General features: G+C 39.5%; 1 protein-coding gene across 1 annotated transcript in view; it reads left to right on the top strand.

Moving 5' to 3' along the window:
• Positions 1–18,332, top strand: part of Dytn (dystrotelin) — a 63,290-nt gene that overhangs the window by 36,944 nt on the left and 8,014 nt on the right. Inside the window, exons 11-14 of the mRNA XM_028765825.1 lie at positions 3,371–3,512; positions 7,128–7,198; positions 10,036–10,195; positions 14,765–15,254. Coding sequence (XP_028621658.1) covers positions 3,371–3,512; positions 7,128–7,198; positions 10,036–10,195; positions 14,765–15,254 — 863 coding nt within the window. The remainder of the gene's footprint in view (positions 1–3,370; positions 3,513–7,127; positions 7,199–10,035; positions 10,196–14,764; positions 15,255–18,332) is intronic.

The following is an 18,332-nucleotide window of genomic DNA, read 5'->3' as shown; positions in this document are numbered from 1 at the left end:
CCTTAGACTCTGGTGATCTGATAGAATACATGGGATTAATTCAATCTTCATCTATCTGTTGAGGCTTGTTTTGTGTCCGATTATATGGTCAGTTTTAGAGAAGGTGCCCTGAGGTGTTCAGAAAAAGGTTTATTCTTTTGTTTAGGGAGAAATGTTCTGTAGATACCTGTTAAATCCATTTGGTATGAAACTTTTGTTCACTTTATTGTGTCTTTGTTTAGTCTGTTACCATGATCTGTCCATTGCTGAGAGTAAGGTGTTGAAATCCCAAACTATTATTTTGTGAGGTGCAATGTGTGCTTTGAGCTTTAGTACGGTTACTTTTATAAATGTGGGTGCCCTTACATTTGGGGCATAGATGTACAAAATTAACAGTTCGTCTTGGTGGATTTTGTCCTTAGATGAGTATTAAGTGATCTCCATCTCATTTGATAACTTTTGGTTGAAAGTTGATTTTATTTGATAATAGAATGGATACTCCAGTCTGTTTATTGGGACCATTTGTATAGAAAATTGTTTTGCAGACTTTTACTCTGAGGTAGTGCCTGTCTCGGACACCAAGGTGTATTTGCTGTACTGAGCAAAATGCTGGGTCTTGTTTACATACGCAGTCTGTTAGTCTGTCTTTTTATTCTGGAACTGACTCCATTGATGTTGACCCTAACCCTAACCCTAACCCTAACCCTAACCCTAACCCTAACCCTAACCCTAACCTGAACCCTAACCCTAACCATTGGAAAGGCCAATGATTGTTGCTTCCTGTTATTTTTGTTGTTAGAGGTGGAATTATGTTTGTATGGTTCTCTTCTTTTGGGTTTGTTGTGAGAAGAGTAATTTCTTGTTTTTTCTTGGTTGTAGTTTCCCTCTTTGTGTTGGACTTTTCCCTCTATTATCCTTTGTAGGGTTGTTTTAGTGGAAAGATATTGTTTAAATTTGGTTTGTCTTGGAATATCTTGGTTTCTCCATCTATGGTAATTGAGAGTTTTGCTGGGTATAGTAGCTTGGGCTGGCCTTTATGTTCTCTTGGGATCTGTTTGACATCTGGCCAAGATCTTCTGGCTTTTAGAGTCTCTGTTGAGATATTTGGTGTAATTCTGATAGGTCTGTCTTTATATGTTACTTGACCTTTTTCCCTTACTGCTTTTAATATTCTTTCTTTGTTCTGTGCATTTGGTATTTTATTATGTGACAGGAGGAATTACTTTTCTGGTCCAATCTGTTTGGCATTTTTGTCCATTTATGGGAATCTCTTTCTTTAGGTTAGGGAAGTTTTCTTCTATGATTTTGTTGAAGATATTTACTGGCCCTTTGAATTGGGAATCTTTGCTCTCTTCTGTACCTATTCTTAGGTTTGATCTTCTCATTGTGTCCTGGATTTCCTGGATGTTTTAGGTTAGGAGCTTTTTGTACTCTGTATTTTCTTTGACTGTTGTGTCAATGTCTTCTATGCTATCTTCTACACCTGAGATTCTCTCTTCTATCACTTGTATCTGTTGGTGATGCTTGTATCTGTGGCTCCTGTTTACTTTCCTGGGTTTTTTTTTTTTATCTCCAGGGTTGCTTCCTTTGTGATTTCTTTATTATTTCTATTTCTATTTTTAGATCCTGGACTGTTTTGTTCAATTCCTTCACCTGTTTGATTGTATTTTCCTGTATTTCTTTAAGGGATTTATGTGTTTCCTCTTTAAGGGCTTCTACCTGTTTACCTATGTTCTCCTATATTTTTTAAGGGAGTTTTTAATGTCCTCCTTAAAGTCCTCTATCATCTTCATGAGATGAATTTTAGTTCAGAATCTTGCTTTTATGGCATGTTAGGGTATCAAGGAATTGTTGTGGTGGGAGAACTGGATTTTAATATTGTCAAGTGGTATTGGTTTCTTCTGCTTATGTTCTTGTGCTTGCCTCTCACCATCTGGTTACCTCTGGAGTTGACTGGCTTTGCTGTCTCTGACTGGAGCCTGTCTCTCCTATGAGTTATGTTATGTCTCTCCTGCAGGCTGTCTCTGGGTGTGGGAGAAAGTCTGGAGTTCCTGATTTGTGATTCTGGGGAGTCAAGCTGTCTCTGGATGTGGGCAGGGTGTGGGGGGATGCTGGAGCACATGATCTGCTCCCTGGCATAGTTGAGAATTAGAAGGAAGGTGTGTCTCTGGGCGGGGGGTGGGGGTGGAAGGTCCCAGTGAGAGCAGATATTGGGTGGGGGGACTCACCTTTGATCTTGGTAATGTTAGAACTCTTAGGGGTTAAGCTATCTCTGGCTGTGGGTGGAGTGTGGAGGGAGCTGGAGTCTGATCTCAGACTTCTAACCTGTAGACATGTAAAATAAAATGAATTCTGCTATAATGCACGCTATATATGGCATTTTGTTATAGATATCGGAGCTGAGACAATAGAATGATCTTGAAGTGTTAAAACTATCTGATGAGACAAGGGTAGATTATGCCACTCTAAAAATGTGTTGCACTCTCTAGCCTTAAACACCTACCTCCTTGACAGAAATGGCTAGCTACAGAATAATTACTTTTCATATTTCCTCATTGTGTTTTATAGTCATTATCACAGACTACCAAAAGCAACAGAATTAATCTGTTTCTTAATTGTGAAGTCTTTGTGAGCAGGCAATTCCCTGCTCTTTTGCTCTTTTCTTCTTTTGCTCAACTGTACCCAAGATGGTAAAATGCTTCCAAGTAATTTTGAATAAAACTAAATGGAACACTGTACAATCAAATATTCCTGACCTTAGAGTCATCTGTGCTCCTTCAGATATGACATAGCAAGCACACACCCATGCTTTAAATCCATGGTCTCTGACCTGGACAAGATGACCTGAGAGTCATTATCATTGACTTTGTATTTTTATATCTACATTGGCATGGAGACAGGAACATGGAATTTCCATTCACATTTTCAGCTGTCTAGCTCTCTACCAACTGGACAGTTGGTCTAGAAAAGAAGACAGAGAAGTGGGAAATGGGACCACATTAGTGACCACATTATTGCTCTTTGATGAGGAGATGCTAACCTTGACATCTGACTTCACTAACATTTTCAGTCAGAGAGGCGGATGGGGATGGAGAGATAGCTTGGTATTTAGGAGTGCTTGTTGCTTTTCCAGAAGACCCAAGTTTGGTTCCCAGTACTCTCATCGGATGGCTCACAAATACCTGCAATTTGAACCTCAGGGCATCTTACCTCCTCTTCTAGGCTCTTTGGGCACACACAAATGGCATACATGCACACACACACACACACACACACACACACACACACAAATAAATCTTTTAAAAATACATTTTCAGAAAAAAATTTCTTGATATCATACTTAATCATTAAAAATTGCCCCAACATCTTATAAATGTCTACTTTCTAACAGGCTTTGCATTCAGTATAAAGGCCCTAAAGCCCCAGTATATGCAAGCTCAACCAGAGCAGTGGAAACAGCTGCCACAAAACCCACCAGAGTCCTGTGTCAAAGGCCATCACCTCTGCGAGCAAGTGACAACCCAGACCACCAGGTGAGTCCAGGAGAGAAAAGACCCAGAGAGAAGCATGGTGTCCACTCTGTAAGCAAGCACCAAGGCTTGCAAAACTAATTAACCTCAGACTAATGTAATCAGTGGAAACTATGGAGCCATGTTTTCGATCATAAAATATTACATATTTTTGTTTGTCTTTTGAGACATAGTCTCTCTTTGTAGCTGAAACTGGACTAGAACTGAATCAACCCTTGAGCTTCTCCCTCCAGAGTACCAGGATTACAGGGTTGCCCACTCCTCCCTGGGCTATACAGTTATTACATAAAATTTGGAAAAATAAGTAAAAAAAATGAAAATAATCTATGTGTATGCATCATTAACATTTCAATAAGCTTCGGTTCCTTTGAATATTTTCATTTAGACAGTACTTTGAGATGTACTGATTAAACTGTCAAAGTGTCAATGTAAATTATATTGTGAACATTTTTCCATTGTCAGAGTTCCTCAAAAACATCTGCATAGTTATTTAAATAGACAGATTGCTATTCAATTAACTCTTTTTTTGACATTTAGGTTGCTTCCAATTTTTACTGTAATTTAAAATTTACTTTTAAAACTTCCTTTCATTATTCTTTGTGTACAATTTACCCCATTGTCTCCCTACAATACATTTCTAAAGTAGGATTACCAAAAAAGGTCATTGAAAATATGAGTAAGGTTCACCATGCTTATTGCAAAATTGCCTCTCAAAAAGTTATACCAGATCATGTACCCAGCAAATCCAACTCCTAGCTCACTGGAACCTGGCTAAAGCTAAAATTAACTATTGCCACATTTTAATTCTGCCAATTTACAAGAATATAATTTCACTTGCCTTTATTTTTCTCAACATGAATGAAACAAAACTCCTCCCCCCACAAATACTTTAGAAAGCATTATATTTTGTCCCTCCCCTTTCCCACCCCTCTCCTTCTGGATTGTTACTTTGATATGTCAATATATTTAAACTTTGCCTCTTTCAGTTCAGCAGAAGCGAATCTTCCATTCTTTACTACTTTGAATAGAATGACTTGCTTTATGGTTGTTTTTTTTCTTTGTAGTTTCTTGCAGTTTTAGCTCTCTGGTAGAAAATCAAATGATACCTTAAGTGTATTTTATTTTTAACATGCTTTATCTTGACATTAAAAATTTAAATCTATTACGATTTTATTTTGATTTATGAAAAGCAGCAATAATTTCCTACTCTTGTTTTTTGTTTAAATAAGCTCCTTCCTTGTTAATCTCTGTATCTTTGTTCTGTTGACACACACTAGAATTTTCACGATTTTAGGATGTGCTGTCTTGTTTCCTACTCAATTCAATTGCTTCATTGTGTATTTACCTGAGAGATCACTTGATATTCTGGCTTTATGATACTTATCTGTGTGGTATATAGCAAGAGCTTTGTTTTTCAGAGTGTTACTACTGAAGTATGATTGACATATTAAAAGTGGCACATATTTAATTTGTACCACTGTGGAGTGTATGGACATGTGCATGCCCATGAAACCAAGACCACCATCTTGGCCATGAAATGCCCAACATCTGCCCATCATCTCCTAAAGCTTCCTTTCAGCCCTATTATTGTTATTGTTCTTGGATTTATTGTTATTACTAGTACGGAAGGTAAAAATGTGTGGCATTAAACAATGTGGCCACTTTGACAATGTGGCAGATGTCTAGGGCTTATTTGTATTACATAAATACAACTCCATCCCATATACTACCACCTGCCCATTTCTTCCACTTTTTTGTTATTTTTTTATGCTGCTGTGAAATAATTATTCTTCTAGAAAAATATCAAAATGTCCATCATTGATGCAGTCTAATCTTCAGGGGGCCATCAGGGGGTGATCATTTATAACACATTTTAATAAGTTTACTAATTAAAGGAAAAGATTAGTTTCCACAAGACAGCTGTGCTAAGTAGAACCCTGCCTAGAGAGTGGGCAGTGTATCCACCAGTGCTGAGAGGCTTGGAACCAGGTGTTCTGTGGGACCATCAAGGGATCAGAGGCAGCAATACCTCATGGTGGCACCCAGCTAGCTCCTCTGTGGACACATAGAAAGCAGGTTGTGCATGTATAAGAACTAGGAAATGATTTTAGTAGTACTGGCAAGATGTGAGTTTGAAGTTTAAAATACTGTATACCTAAAATTTAGCTCTTTTTAGCCATAAGGACTTTGTCCCTAGTTCCTCAGGGGTAACCTGTTTGGGGTAGATCTTCACAGTCCTTTTCCTCTACATTTGTGTGTGAAGAGGTGTGTATACATGTATGTGTAGGTATAATTCTGTTAGATTGGCAATGCAAAAACCTTTCACAGGTTTACAAGAAAGCCACACAGTTTTATGTACTGCATCTAATTTTAAACAATTGAAAACAACCTAGGAGTCTAGAAAAGGGCTCAGTGCATCAAGGCACTTGCCATATAAGCTATGCACCCTGAATTCCATCCCAGGAGACTGTCTTCTGACCTCTACAAAGACACCATGCACACACATCCCCATCCTCTGTGATGAATAAAAAAATAATTAATTATAAAAATGCTTATAATAAAAATACAGTGTCATGTTCTTTAATGGAGAATGACTCAATAAACTATGGTATCTAGCCTGTGACCATCATTGTACATTCACATACAGAAACCTAAATTTTTGTCAATTACATAAATCAATTACATGTCAATTACATGATCATATGGATGCAAAAACTGTTTACAATTTTTATTACTGTACTCAGAAGCAGCAGAGAGTCTACACCAAGAAAGATGACTTCACATGTGCACATAGTTCATTCTCCTTTTTCTGCGCTTCCTGCCTTCATCCCCACCTTTGATCTTCTGAACAGTGTTCCTCTGGGCCCAGGCCCTCTCTGAGTCGTTTTCAAGAGGAGAGGAAGCTTCAGAGTAAAGCCATAGTTGTCTAGAAATGTAAAGTTGGAAATCTATGTCTTACCCAGATGGGTGGGACCCATGGGTTGGGTCTCTGTACTGTATCCCAGAGCTTGGACTAAGCTGAGTTGGGTCAGCAGAAATTCTTATGTGGCAGCTCAGGAAACAGAATGAGACATGAGAAAGTTCAGTGAGGAAATCCTAAAGAAGAGAAGAGCCACCATCATTCATTCAAAAGACTTGGTGAATTCAAAGGGAAGTGATGACTGTCAGTAGACGTCAAGATAGGAGACAGTGAGAAAGATAAAATGGAGCATTGAAAGAAAAAGTAAGGAGCTTAGATCAAAGATGAAATTGGACCCAACCACATTTTGTGGATGACTCTGGAAGTGGTTGTTCATTAGAAGCGGCTAATGGGGGCAGAAGGCTGTTGTAACTTACCCTTGGCACTTTAGTATTATATATTAATATATATGAACATATTATAATATAACATGATGCTAAAATATAATTAACTTTGTGAATTAGGCTGCATGACTATACTTTTCATAAATTAATATTTGCACCATTGTTCTTAGACATAAATCCAAACATCAGCTAGCTTGTAAAAATACATTTTATTTTGAAAGAAAAATACATCACTATTGTGCTCTTATGACAATTTTTAAAATGTGCTTAAGTTCAAACTAAAAAAGTAATTTTCCCAATTTCTTGCTTCTCTAGACCATAGTCAACATTAAGAATGAACTGTGGAGGACTCGTGACTCTATCAGTGCTCTACACAAGGAAAGAAGGTAAGAGACACATGCAGTCTCTGAGAAGACAGAAGTCTCGTGTCAACATGTGACAGCAGCTGAGACAAGCTAGGAGCTCTGCCCTGAGCTTTTACAGAAAAATTTCTATAGAAAGAAATGAAACTCCTCCTTTTTTTATTGGAAAAAATATTTAATCAAGGAAGGTCTATATTTCTACATGAAGTGGGTTTTATTTTTAAGCAACTTAATGCTGAGTGAGTAGTTAGGCATTGTGAATATCATCTAGCTGGGTACAGTACAGTTTTCCCCTTGTTCACCTGAGGTCATTACGCTGTGTAGATGTCCCAGTGACAACATACTTGCCACAAAAGCATGCTGACCTGACTTTGATCCCTAGGACCCACATGTTGAAAATAAAGAACTGACTCCTACATGTTGTCCTTTGACTTCCACATGCTCATCATGGTACATGGGAACACACACACACACACACACACACACACACACACACAAATTCTTGTCAGGCATAGTGTTGCATGCCTTTAATCCCAGCACTCAGGAAACAGAGGCAGGTGAGTTTGAAGCCAGTGTGGTCTATAGAGTGAATTCTAGGACAGCCAAGTCTACATAGTGAGACCCTGCCTCAAAATAAATAAAACATCTTGTAGTTTTTCAAAAATAATTTTAAGCTAAGTTATTCCCTGTATGTAATCCATATCTGCTGCATACATCATTGGCAACCTAATAAAATATTTATCACTACAAAGCATACAAAAGTATCAGACAGATTTAATTATAGAAATGAAAACCAGAGGCATCAGCATTTTTACTGATGGTTTGTATGAAACTGTAGACAGCACACATCCCGAATGTTTGTGTGACATGATATAAAAGGCACTAGTAATAGGTTGAATAAGCAATTTGAGATTATTAACATTTAATTCCTGAAACAGTAGAACAATCAATAAAGACATACCTTCGAGGGATTGAAAAGAAGCCGAACAGCTGGAGACCCAGGTTATCAGGACACAGCAGAAGTGACCGGGAATGGACAGTTAATTGTAAGCTCAGGAACAGGCAGCATGAAGTCCCTGGTAGTGTAGCAGAGCCTTGCCTCCATCTCTGATCATACATGGGAAGAGCATCATCCAGTTGTTAGTGACAACTCCTTACTCTAGTGTCTGAGGACTCAATGAAGTTGTGCTTCTCTGCACAGCATGTGCCCTTTCTGGGAGTGTTTAGGTCCCTTCTAAGGCTTCATACACACAGAATTCAGTGTGCTTAGTTCTAGAAAGCAAATATGAAACTCTAAAAGGGCAGGTTCTAGGTCATTTGGAAGGAATTATTTCTCAGGTAATTTGAACTCAGTATCATAGATTTGATTGGAAAGTAGTAGGCTTCAAACTACTAGTAATACTTGTGGCAGGTAAATTATAGCTAGTAGGAACAATTTATGAGAATTTTCCCTCTAAAATTAAAAATTTGAGAGCCAGGTGTACTGGTACATGTCTTTAATTCCAGCACTTGAGAGACAGAGGCAAGTGAGTGAATCTCTTGAGTTCAAAGCCAACCTGGTCTACTTAGGGAGTTCTAGGCAGCTACATGGTGAGATCTTGTTAAACAAAACAAACAACAACAAAAAAAAGAGAAAGAATAAATGTTCCTGATAAGGCTTGGCTTGGTTTCCCCTAAGCTACTGAAGAATGAGGATACTTCAGCTGTTTAAACATGGTGGGTAGGCCAGAGAGGAGAAAAGGATGTCTGGTTTGGACTACATGGGACAAAAAGAGACATTGTCATGATTAGTGAAACACAGCACTGTGGTATTGACAGCCTGTCTACATACCTCTGAGAATGCTGCCTTATGAGTTATATAACCCCTGGACTGACTCGGTTCTGAAAAAACTACCATATAAAATGCTTGGCACTCCAACTATAATTAGGATTTTTGGATCAGGCTTCCTTGTGACTAGAGGTTTAAAGGTGACTCTTTGGAGACACCTGTTTTGTGTGGGGCCTAAAACTTTATTTCAAGACCTTTTCCAGGCATTATGACACTTAGGAGTTTCAAAGGCTCTGATATGGAAAAATGTCACTGTTCACTGTCAATGTTGGTAAAATGCCGAAAGGGCTGATGAAGAACAAGACCATGTTAATTGTATACCTATTGTGTGTGTGGTAATAAAATGGAGTTTCCAGAATTGGGAAACAGCGTGTGGTGAAGGAATTTGGTAATATATAAATAAAACCAGAAGTATATGAGTATTTAAGCTCAGAAATTAAGGCTGAAGACTAGATAAAAACCTGAGTAATTGGACATCGAGGAAAACTATACATAAAAATCAAGAAGAGAAGCATATAGACAGTGCCAGGGAGGAAGCTGGAGTTCTGCCTTGTAGGGAGGTAATGGGGAAGCAAGCAAAGCCTTGTTGAAAGTGTAATGTGCTAGCATAGATTGCAAGGAAGTGACTGAAGCAATAACCTCAAGGGGCAAAAGACACGAAGGGAGAGTATAAGCGAACAGATCTGAGATTCATGAACTGTATGCCTTCTCTGTAGTCTTCATGCTAAGTGAATTGCCTTTACAAATGGGGTATTAATGTGTAAATGTAAGTTGATGCTAAACCATGTTGTCAAAAGTAATCCAACAGGCCTGGTGAGTTCTCTAAAGCTGGTTGAAGTCGGTGAGATATTTAGTTGAAAGGCATATGTAATGAACACAAAGGGTATCTGCCCACAGAGACAGAGCAGCAAAGGGATTCTGATGGAGTGGCATGGTAGTCAAGGCAAAGGCTGCCCACCAGGAGGACCTGCGAAGCTCTCACTGGACTGTAGGTGTGATACTCCACTCTTATGCAAACCTGTTTTCTCTTCAGGCTCCTTAGAAAACAGTTACGCAGATACAAGGACAAATTGCAAGGTACATACACCTTACAGGAAGAACAGAACTGCAGATTTGAAACGAAGATTCAGGAGCTCACAACCAACCAGGATAACCTATGGACCAAGCTGCAACAGATGAGGCGAGACCTACAGGTACAAATGTGAGCGCTACTATCTACCTGGACTACCTGAAAGTCTAACCTCAAGTATCTCCCTGCCAGGCCAAAGAAGAGCTGCTTCCCAAAGTCTCACACTTCACTTGGACCAGCCTCTTCCTATCCACTCTCCTCCATCTCCCTAAATCTGCTCCCATTTCCACCCACCATGCTGTACACTTCCAGACTGCAGTCTTGCTACACAGAGGAAGCGATAGAGCAAAGGGCTCCCATATAGCATTTGGCCTCAGGATCCCTTTGTACATTGTTAAGGTGTTGAGGACTTCCCTAGGATGCTTTATCCCTGTGAGTTATATCTGTTGCTATTTTATCCTGTCAATAACAACAAAGACTGAGAAGTGTTTCAAAAACATATTCATTAACTGAGATATGAAATTGATAAACTGTTATATTATAATATTTTCAAGCAATAACTGGGTGTTTTTAGAGCCTAGAAGAGTGTCAATGATTTGTGTACTTTGTTAAACCTTTATAATTAGGGACTTAATGAAAGCTGAACTTTCCTCGCTGTAAGCAATCTATAAGGATAGGTTTACTTAAAGTGCGTGAAAAAATCCAGTCTTACATAAAGGTGCAGTTAAAAAGGAGAAGAAAGAACGAAATTTTGCTGTAGCCTATCACATAACTAAGGTATTATCAACTGACACAACATCAAACATAAAGAGCAATTGTTTTTGAAACAGTTAGTGCATTATGAAATCTAAAATCGTGTTTGTTTCATACTCAACTTTATTAAAATCCCAGTGTTCTAGCTGCTCTCTGAGCGGAACTATCCATGTTTCATTTTGTAATATATATTGGTCATGTGGTGAACATTGACTCACTGGGCTATGTTGAGCCTCCTGAAGCTTGCCAATTTCATATATATATATATATATATAGAGAGAGAGAGAGAGAGAGAGAGATGAGAAGAAAAAGTCTCACATTCAGTTTCACCAGTTGTTGTCAGAAAACCATTTAAGAACTGAAAAGATATCCAGCTCGCCTATGGCAGATACAAGCTTTCTAAAATTTTAATTATCGCTTAAATTCTTGACTGTTATAAATGACCACAAAGTTAATAATTTTCTCTGCAGTGTCGCATTAATTTTCTTTCCTTTCCCCCAGAAAATTATTGCCTAATGTCCTAGTCTAACACAATCCGTCAATCTTTCCTCAGCAGGAGAGGCAATGGTTGTGTTTCAGGATGCATCTGAAATCCTGTACGGGTGCTTTCCATTTCAATACACACAACACTGAAAAGACAGATTATTAAAAAAAATTTCGAAACTTTTGCTATAACAGCAGATATTAAGTTGTTTACTTTTTATTTTTTATTTATTTACATCACAAATCCTCCCCTGCTCCTGGTACCCCCTGGTAGAGTTCCTCCCCAAATCCCCTCCTTTCCCTCTGCTAGGGTAGCCCTCCCTAGGTATCCTCCCACAATGGTGCATCAAGTCTCTGTAGGATTAGGCACATCCTGTCCCACTGAGGCCAGACAAGGCAACCCTCTGCTACATATGCACCGGAGGCCTCAGACCAGCCCCTGTATGCTCTTTGGTTTGTAGCTCAGTCTCTGAGCACTCCCAGGCATCCAGGTTAGTTGACACTGTTGGTCTTCCTGTGGTGTTGCCATCTACTTAAGGGCCTTTAGCTCTTGCCCTAACTCTTCCATAGGGGTCCCTGACCTCTATCCGATGTTTGTCTGTGGGAATCTGCATCTGTTTCAGTCAGCTGTGAGGATAGAGCCTCTCAGAAGGCTGCTATGCCAGGCAGCCCTCTGCAAGCACAACATAGCATCATTAACAGTGTGAGGGATTGGTGCTTGCCTGTGGGATGGGTCTCAAAATGGACAATCAGTAGTTGGCCATTCCCTCAGTCTCTGCTTTATTTTTGTCCCTGCATTTCTTTTAGATGGGACCAATTTTAGATCAAAAGTTTTGTATATGGGTTAGTGTCCCCATCCCTCCACTGTGGGTTCTGTCTGGCTACTGGAGTTGGTCTCTTCAGATTCCATATCCCCAGTGTTGGGCATTTTGGTTAAGGTCACTCCTATTGACTCCTAGGAGCCTCCATCATCCTGAGTCTCTGGGACGTCACAGAAACCTATCTGCTAACACCCACCTTTGGCAGCTGCATATTTCTGTTCATTCTCCTAGCCCTCTGGGCTTCTCTCTTATTTCTCCCCATGCCTGGCCCCGCCCCCCCCCATTCCCCTCACCCTTTCCTCTCTCACCCAGGTCCCTCCTTCCCTCTGCCTCCCATGACAATTTTGTTCCCCCTTCTAAGGGGAATTCACGCATTCTCACTTGGGCCTTCCTTCTTGTTTAACTTCTTTGGTTCTGTGGGATAAATCATAAGTATTTTGAACTTTTTGGTTAATACACACTTATGAGTTAGTACATATCATGTATGTCATTTGGGTCTGGATTACCTCACTCTGGATATTTTCCAGTTCCATCCATTTGCCTGCTAAATTCATGATGTCCTTGTTTTTAATAGCTGATAGTATTCCATGGTGTAAATGTACCACATTTTCTGTATCCCTTCTTCGGTTGAGAGACATCTGGGTTGCTTCCTATTCTGGCTATTGTGAATAAAGCTGCTATGAACATAGTGGAGCACATATCCTCATAGTATAGTGGACCATCTTTTGGGTATATGCCTAGGAGCAGTATAGATGAGTCTTTAAGTTTCTGTCCATTTAATTTGATGCTGGTTATTGGCTAGCTGTATATTGCCTTTATTAAGTTTAAGTATTCCCCTTATATCCCTGTTCTCTCCAAGAAAAGGGTGTTGGATTTTATCAAATGCTTTTTCAGCATCTAATGGGATGAGTTTTTCTTTCAATTTGTTTATATGGTGAATGACATTGATGGATTTTTGTATATTAAACCATCCCTGAATCCCTGGAATGAAGCCTGCTTGATCATGGTGGATGACTTCTTTCATGTGTTTTTGGATTCAGTTTGCTAGTATTTTATTGAGTTTTTTGCATCAATGTTCATAAGGGATATTGCTCTGAAATTCTCTTTTTTGTTGAGTCTTATTGTGGTTTAGGTATCAGAGTGACTATGACTTCATAGAATGAATTAGGTAGTGTTCCTCTGTTTCTATTTTACGGGATAGTTTGAGGAATACTGGCATTAGCTCTTCTTCTAATGTCTGGTAGAATTCTGCACTAAAACCATCTGGCCCAGGGCTTTTTTATTTTTTGTTTGGGGATTTTTGATGGATGATTCTATTTCCTTAGGGGTTATAGGACTGTTCAAATGGTTTACCTGATATTGATTTAGCTTTGGTAAATCTGTCTAGAAAATCATCCATTTCATTTAGATTTTCCAATTTTATGGCGAACAGCCTTTTGAATTAAGACCTACTCTTGGAATTTCCAGTGTCTCCCTTTTCGTTTTGTTAATTTGGGTGCTGTCTCTCTGCGTCTTAGTTAGTTTAGCAAAGCATTTGTGTATCTTGTTGATTTTTCTCAAAGAATCAGCTCTTAGTTTTCTTATTTCTTTGTATTGTTCCCTTTGTTTTTAATTGATTGATTTCAGCCCCGAGTTTGATCATTTTCTGTCATCTACTCCTCCTGGGTACATTTGTTTCTTTTTTTTCTCCTAGAGCCTTCAAATGTACTTCTAACTCATTAGTATGAGAAATCTCCACTTTCTTTATGAGGGCACTTAGTGCTATGAACTTTCCTCTTAGTACTGCTTTCATAGTATCTCATAAATTTTGGTATGCTGTGTAATCATTTTTATTGAATTCCAGAAAGTTTTTCATGTCTTCCCTGACTCAGTGGTCATTGAGTAGAGATGTGTTCAGTTCCCATGAATATGTAGGCTTTCTGTTGTTGTTGAAGTCCAGCCTTAATTTCTGAGCTTACATTCTCATATACTTCAAGTTTTATTTACATATTACTAAATTCCTTCACCACATATTGTTTCCCAATTCTGGAAACTCCATTTTATTACCACATTCCCTGGGCCTATCACACAATAGGTATACAATTAACACAGGCTTGTTCTTCATCAGTCTTTTTGGCACTTTACCAACATTTATGGTGAACAGTGACATTCTTCTCTAGGTTCCTGAGAACCCTGGGCACAAACTTGAAAACAGTGGAACACAGCCCTAGAATCTTGTGCCTCCAGCTTCTCATGAAGTCCCTTATAACACACTTCTGAGGCTTTTCCTGAGGATCACGTTTTACTGTAATAATTTATGCCTGTCAATCACTATGAGTGTATGTTTTCAGAAATCCCTTTTGACACTTTTAGAGCTAGACATACTCAGAATTAGACATCTTTCCAAATTTCTTGGAGTTGTTTCTGAAACATTTTACAACTTGAGCAAGGCCCAGTCTTACACACCTTTAAATTTATATTGGAGTGACAGCATAAAGTAAAATTATTGAAATATCAAGAGTGGGAAGCAAACAACAACTAAATCAACCAACCAAACAAAAAGAAAACATGTTACCAATGTAGTTGGGATGTTGAACTGTAATGTATTTGTGGGGAAACTACATTATTTCTTCCTAAAGAAGATTTTCTTTACCCAGGCACTGTTGCAGCCATTCCATCCTTCTTCTTCTCCTCAAACCATAGTATCCAAGATTGTCCATTCTTTACCAGAAGATGGTTTATGGGAAGGAAATGACTCTTCCTGCATCAGGAGTGTCACTAGAGAAAGTCCAGAATGGGAACCTCTTCCTAACTCTGCCCAGGTGGACAGAAATCACAAATGTCAAGCAAGTTCAGGGAAAGCTTTACCAGGCTCTGAATCCCCAGAGATCATTTTGCAGAGCACCAGGAAACAAAGTCACCCACAAAAGATGTTGAGGAAAGTTTGTAGTTTCCCATCTGTACACCAGGAGGAACTGCAGGACAATCTCCAGATTCCTCCTACTGAAGTGAACAGCTCTGCTCAAACACCTTCAGCAAGGAAAGAGATGGACCGCTTCAGTGAAAAGAGAAACAACTTGGAAGACGAGGAACTACAAACACTCTTGCCCAGACTCCTGGGTGCCTTTGACCTAGACTCACCAACAAGTAAGGGGCACTTTGAGTTTTGTTGTTTAAGTTGTTTTGTTGTTTTTTGTTTGTTTGTTTGTTTGAGATAGAGTCTTGAAATGTAGTCCTGGTTGGCCTGGAATTTCCTATGTAGATCACACTAGCCTTGAATTCACAGAAGTCTACCTCTCCTTAAGGAGTCCTGGTCAAGTAAGGTTTTCAAAGCCAAAAGAGGGTGTTGGTCAGGAACTCAGGCTGCTTGTTAAAATGCCAACTTTCATAATATTACTTAGTCTTTGGATTCAGTCCCTGACATTGGTTAATTCACAAGATCACCATGAACACTAAAGGCTATCAGTCACTTGAGACATTACAATAGCATCTGGCACATGGTAAATTTTTACTATTTTAAAAGTGCAATTGTTGTTAGTAATCTTAAATCAGGTAAGTAATACCTGAGCAGCCCAATACCACCATTTTAAAATGAGGCCAATAATGTTCCCATCTTAGAATGATAGAATATGGTTTCTCTGTTCTTTTTGTTTGTTTTGTTTTTATTGTATATCTTATTTGCACTTCAGATGTTATCCCCTTTCCCCATTTGCCCCCACCCCGAAACCCCCCACCCACCCCCCCCCCTCCTGTTTCTGTGAGGCTATGACCCCACCCACCCACCCACTCCCACCTCCCCACACTTGGGCATACAGCCTTCACAGGACCAAGGATCTCCTCTCCCACCTATGCCCTACAAGGCCATCCTCCCCTACACATACAGATGGAACCATGGGTCCCTCCCTATGTGCTCCCAGGCTGGTGGTTTAGACCCTAGGATCTCTGGTTGGTTGGTATTGTTGCTCTCCCCATGGACCCACAAACTCTTTCAGCTCCTTCAGTCTTCTCTCTAACTCCTCCATTGGGAATCCCATGATCAGTTCAATGGTTAGCTGTGAGCATCCACCTTTGTATATGTCAGGTTCTGGCAGACCTCTAAGGAGACAGCTAGCTATATCAGGCTCCTGTCAGCATGCACTTCCTGGCATCCACATCAGCACCTACCTTTTGTGACTGCACATGGGATGAATACCCAGGTGGAACAGTCTCCAGAAGGCCCCCTCCTTCAGTTTCTGTCCCTCACTTTGTCTCCATATTTGTTCCCATGAGTATTTTGTTACTTCTTCTAAGAAGGACCAAAGCATCCACACTTTGGTCTTCCTTCTTCATGCGCTTCATGTAGTCTGTGAGTTGTATCTTGGGAATTGCTAGCTTTGGGGCTAATATCCAATTACCAGTGAATAGATACCATGTGTGTTCTTTTGTGATTGGGTTACCTCACCCAGGATGATATTTTCTAGTTCCATCCATTTGCCTAAGAGTTTCACGAATTAATTGTCTTTAATAACTGAGTAATACTCCATTGTGTAAATGTACCACATTTTCTGTATCCATTCCTCTGTTGAAGGACATCTGGGTTCTTTCCAGCTTCTGGCTATTATAAATAAGGCTGCTATGAACATAGTGGAGCATATGTCCTTGTTATATGTTGGAGCATCTTCTGGGTATATGTCCAGGAGCTGGGCCTCAGGTAATGCTATGTCCAATTTTCTGAGGAACCACCAGACTGATTTCCAGAGTGGTTGTACCAGCTTACAATCCCAACAACAATGGATCTTTCTCCACATCCTTGCCAGCATCTGCTATTACCTGAGTTCTTGATCTTAGCCATTCTGACTGGTGTGAGGTGGAATCTCAGGGTTGTTTTGATTTGCATTTCCATGATGACTAAGGATGCTGAACATTTCTTTAGGTGCTTCTCAGTCATTCAAGTTTCCTCGGTTGAGAATTCTTTGTTAGCGCTGTACCCCATTTTTAATAGGATTGTCTGGAGTCTAATTTCTTGAGTTCTTTGTATATACTAGATATTAGCCCTCTATTGGATGCAAGATTGGTAAAGATCTTTTCCCAATCTGTTGGTTGCTGCTTTGTCCTATTGACAGTGTCCTTCGCCTTACAGAAGCTTTGCAATTTTATGAAGTCCCATTTGTCAATTCTTGATCTTAGAGCATAAGCCATGGTGTTCTGCTCAGGAACTTCTCCCCATCCCAAATATTTGAGGCCTTTTCCATACTTTCTCTTCTATTAGTTTCAATGTATCTGGTTTTATGTGAAGGTCTTTGATCCACTTGGGCTTCATTCAGCTTTGTACAAGGAGATAAATATTGATCAATTTGCATTCTTCAACATGCTGACCTCCAGTTGAACCAGCACCATTTGTTGAAAGTGCTGTCCTTTTTCCACTGGATGGTTATAGCTCCTTTGTCAAAGATCAAGTGACCATAGGTGTGTGGGTTCATTTCTGGTCTTCAATTCTATTTCATTGATCTTCCTGCCTGTCTCTGTGCCAATACCATGCAGCTCTCTGTTCTAAGTTGTACATTGTCAGCCATAACTCATTGCTAAATAATGAAGGATTTTGGTACTCTACTAAGACTCTGGTTTTTAGCCACACCATCTTCTTTCTATTTAGAATATATCTATTGTGGTTAACAGTTTCTCAATAGAAATTTTGTAAGATCTGGAGACTTGTAGGAGAGGGGAATGATGTCTGTGTGTTTCTGTACTGGAGGAGTTCTTCTCAACACAGTTATGCTGTCTATAGATACCACACAGCAACAGAGCAGGGAATGTAAACAAAAGGAAAGAAAAATGAGTAAAGAAGAAAGAGAAAAAAAACATGGAAAAGAGAAAAAGAAAGGAAGGGAAAGAGGGGGGATAGGTGTAAAGGAGGGTCAGTACAGGAGAAAAGAGGGGTCAGAGGATAATTTTCCTCTGTCCCGGAGGCTTGAGCCAGTTCTCAAGGTGTCATCAGCACTGGCTTCTTCTGAGGTCTCTTCCCTTCATTCATTGTCATCTTCCATCCATGTCCACATAGTCTCAGTTTGTTTGTGTTTACATCCATTAGTCATAGTTGAATAAGGCTACCCCAATGACATCATTTTAAATTAATTGTCTTACACACACACAGACACACACACACACACACCACTGAGTCCATTATTTAGTGTTGTAATTGTCTCTTTAAAGACCTTGTGATAAATATCGTCATATTCTGAGGTTCTG

The sequence above is a fragment of the Grammomys surdaster genome, unplaced genomic scaffold (genome assembly GCF_004785775.1).
Source record: "Grammomys surdaster isolate TR1022 unplaced genomic scaffold, NIH_TR_1.0 165, whole genome shotgun sequence".
NCBI lineage: Eukaryota > Metazoa > Chordata > Mammalia > Rodentia > Muridae > Grammomys > Grammomys surdaster.
The sequence above is the reverse complement of the archived record's forward strand: the minus strand, read 5'-3'. Positions and strand labels throughout refer to the sequence as shown.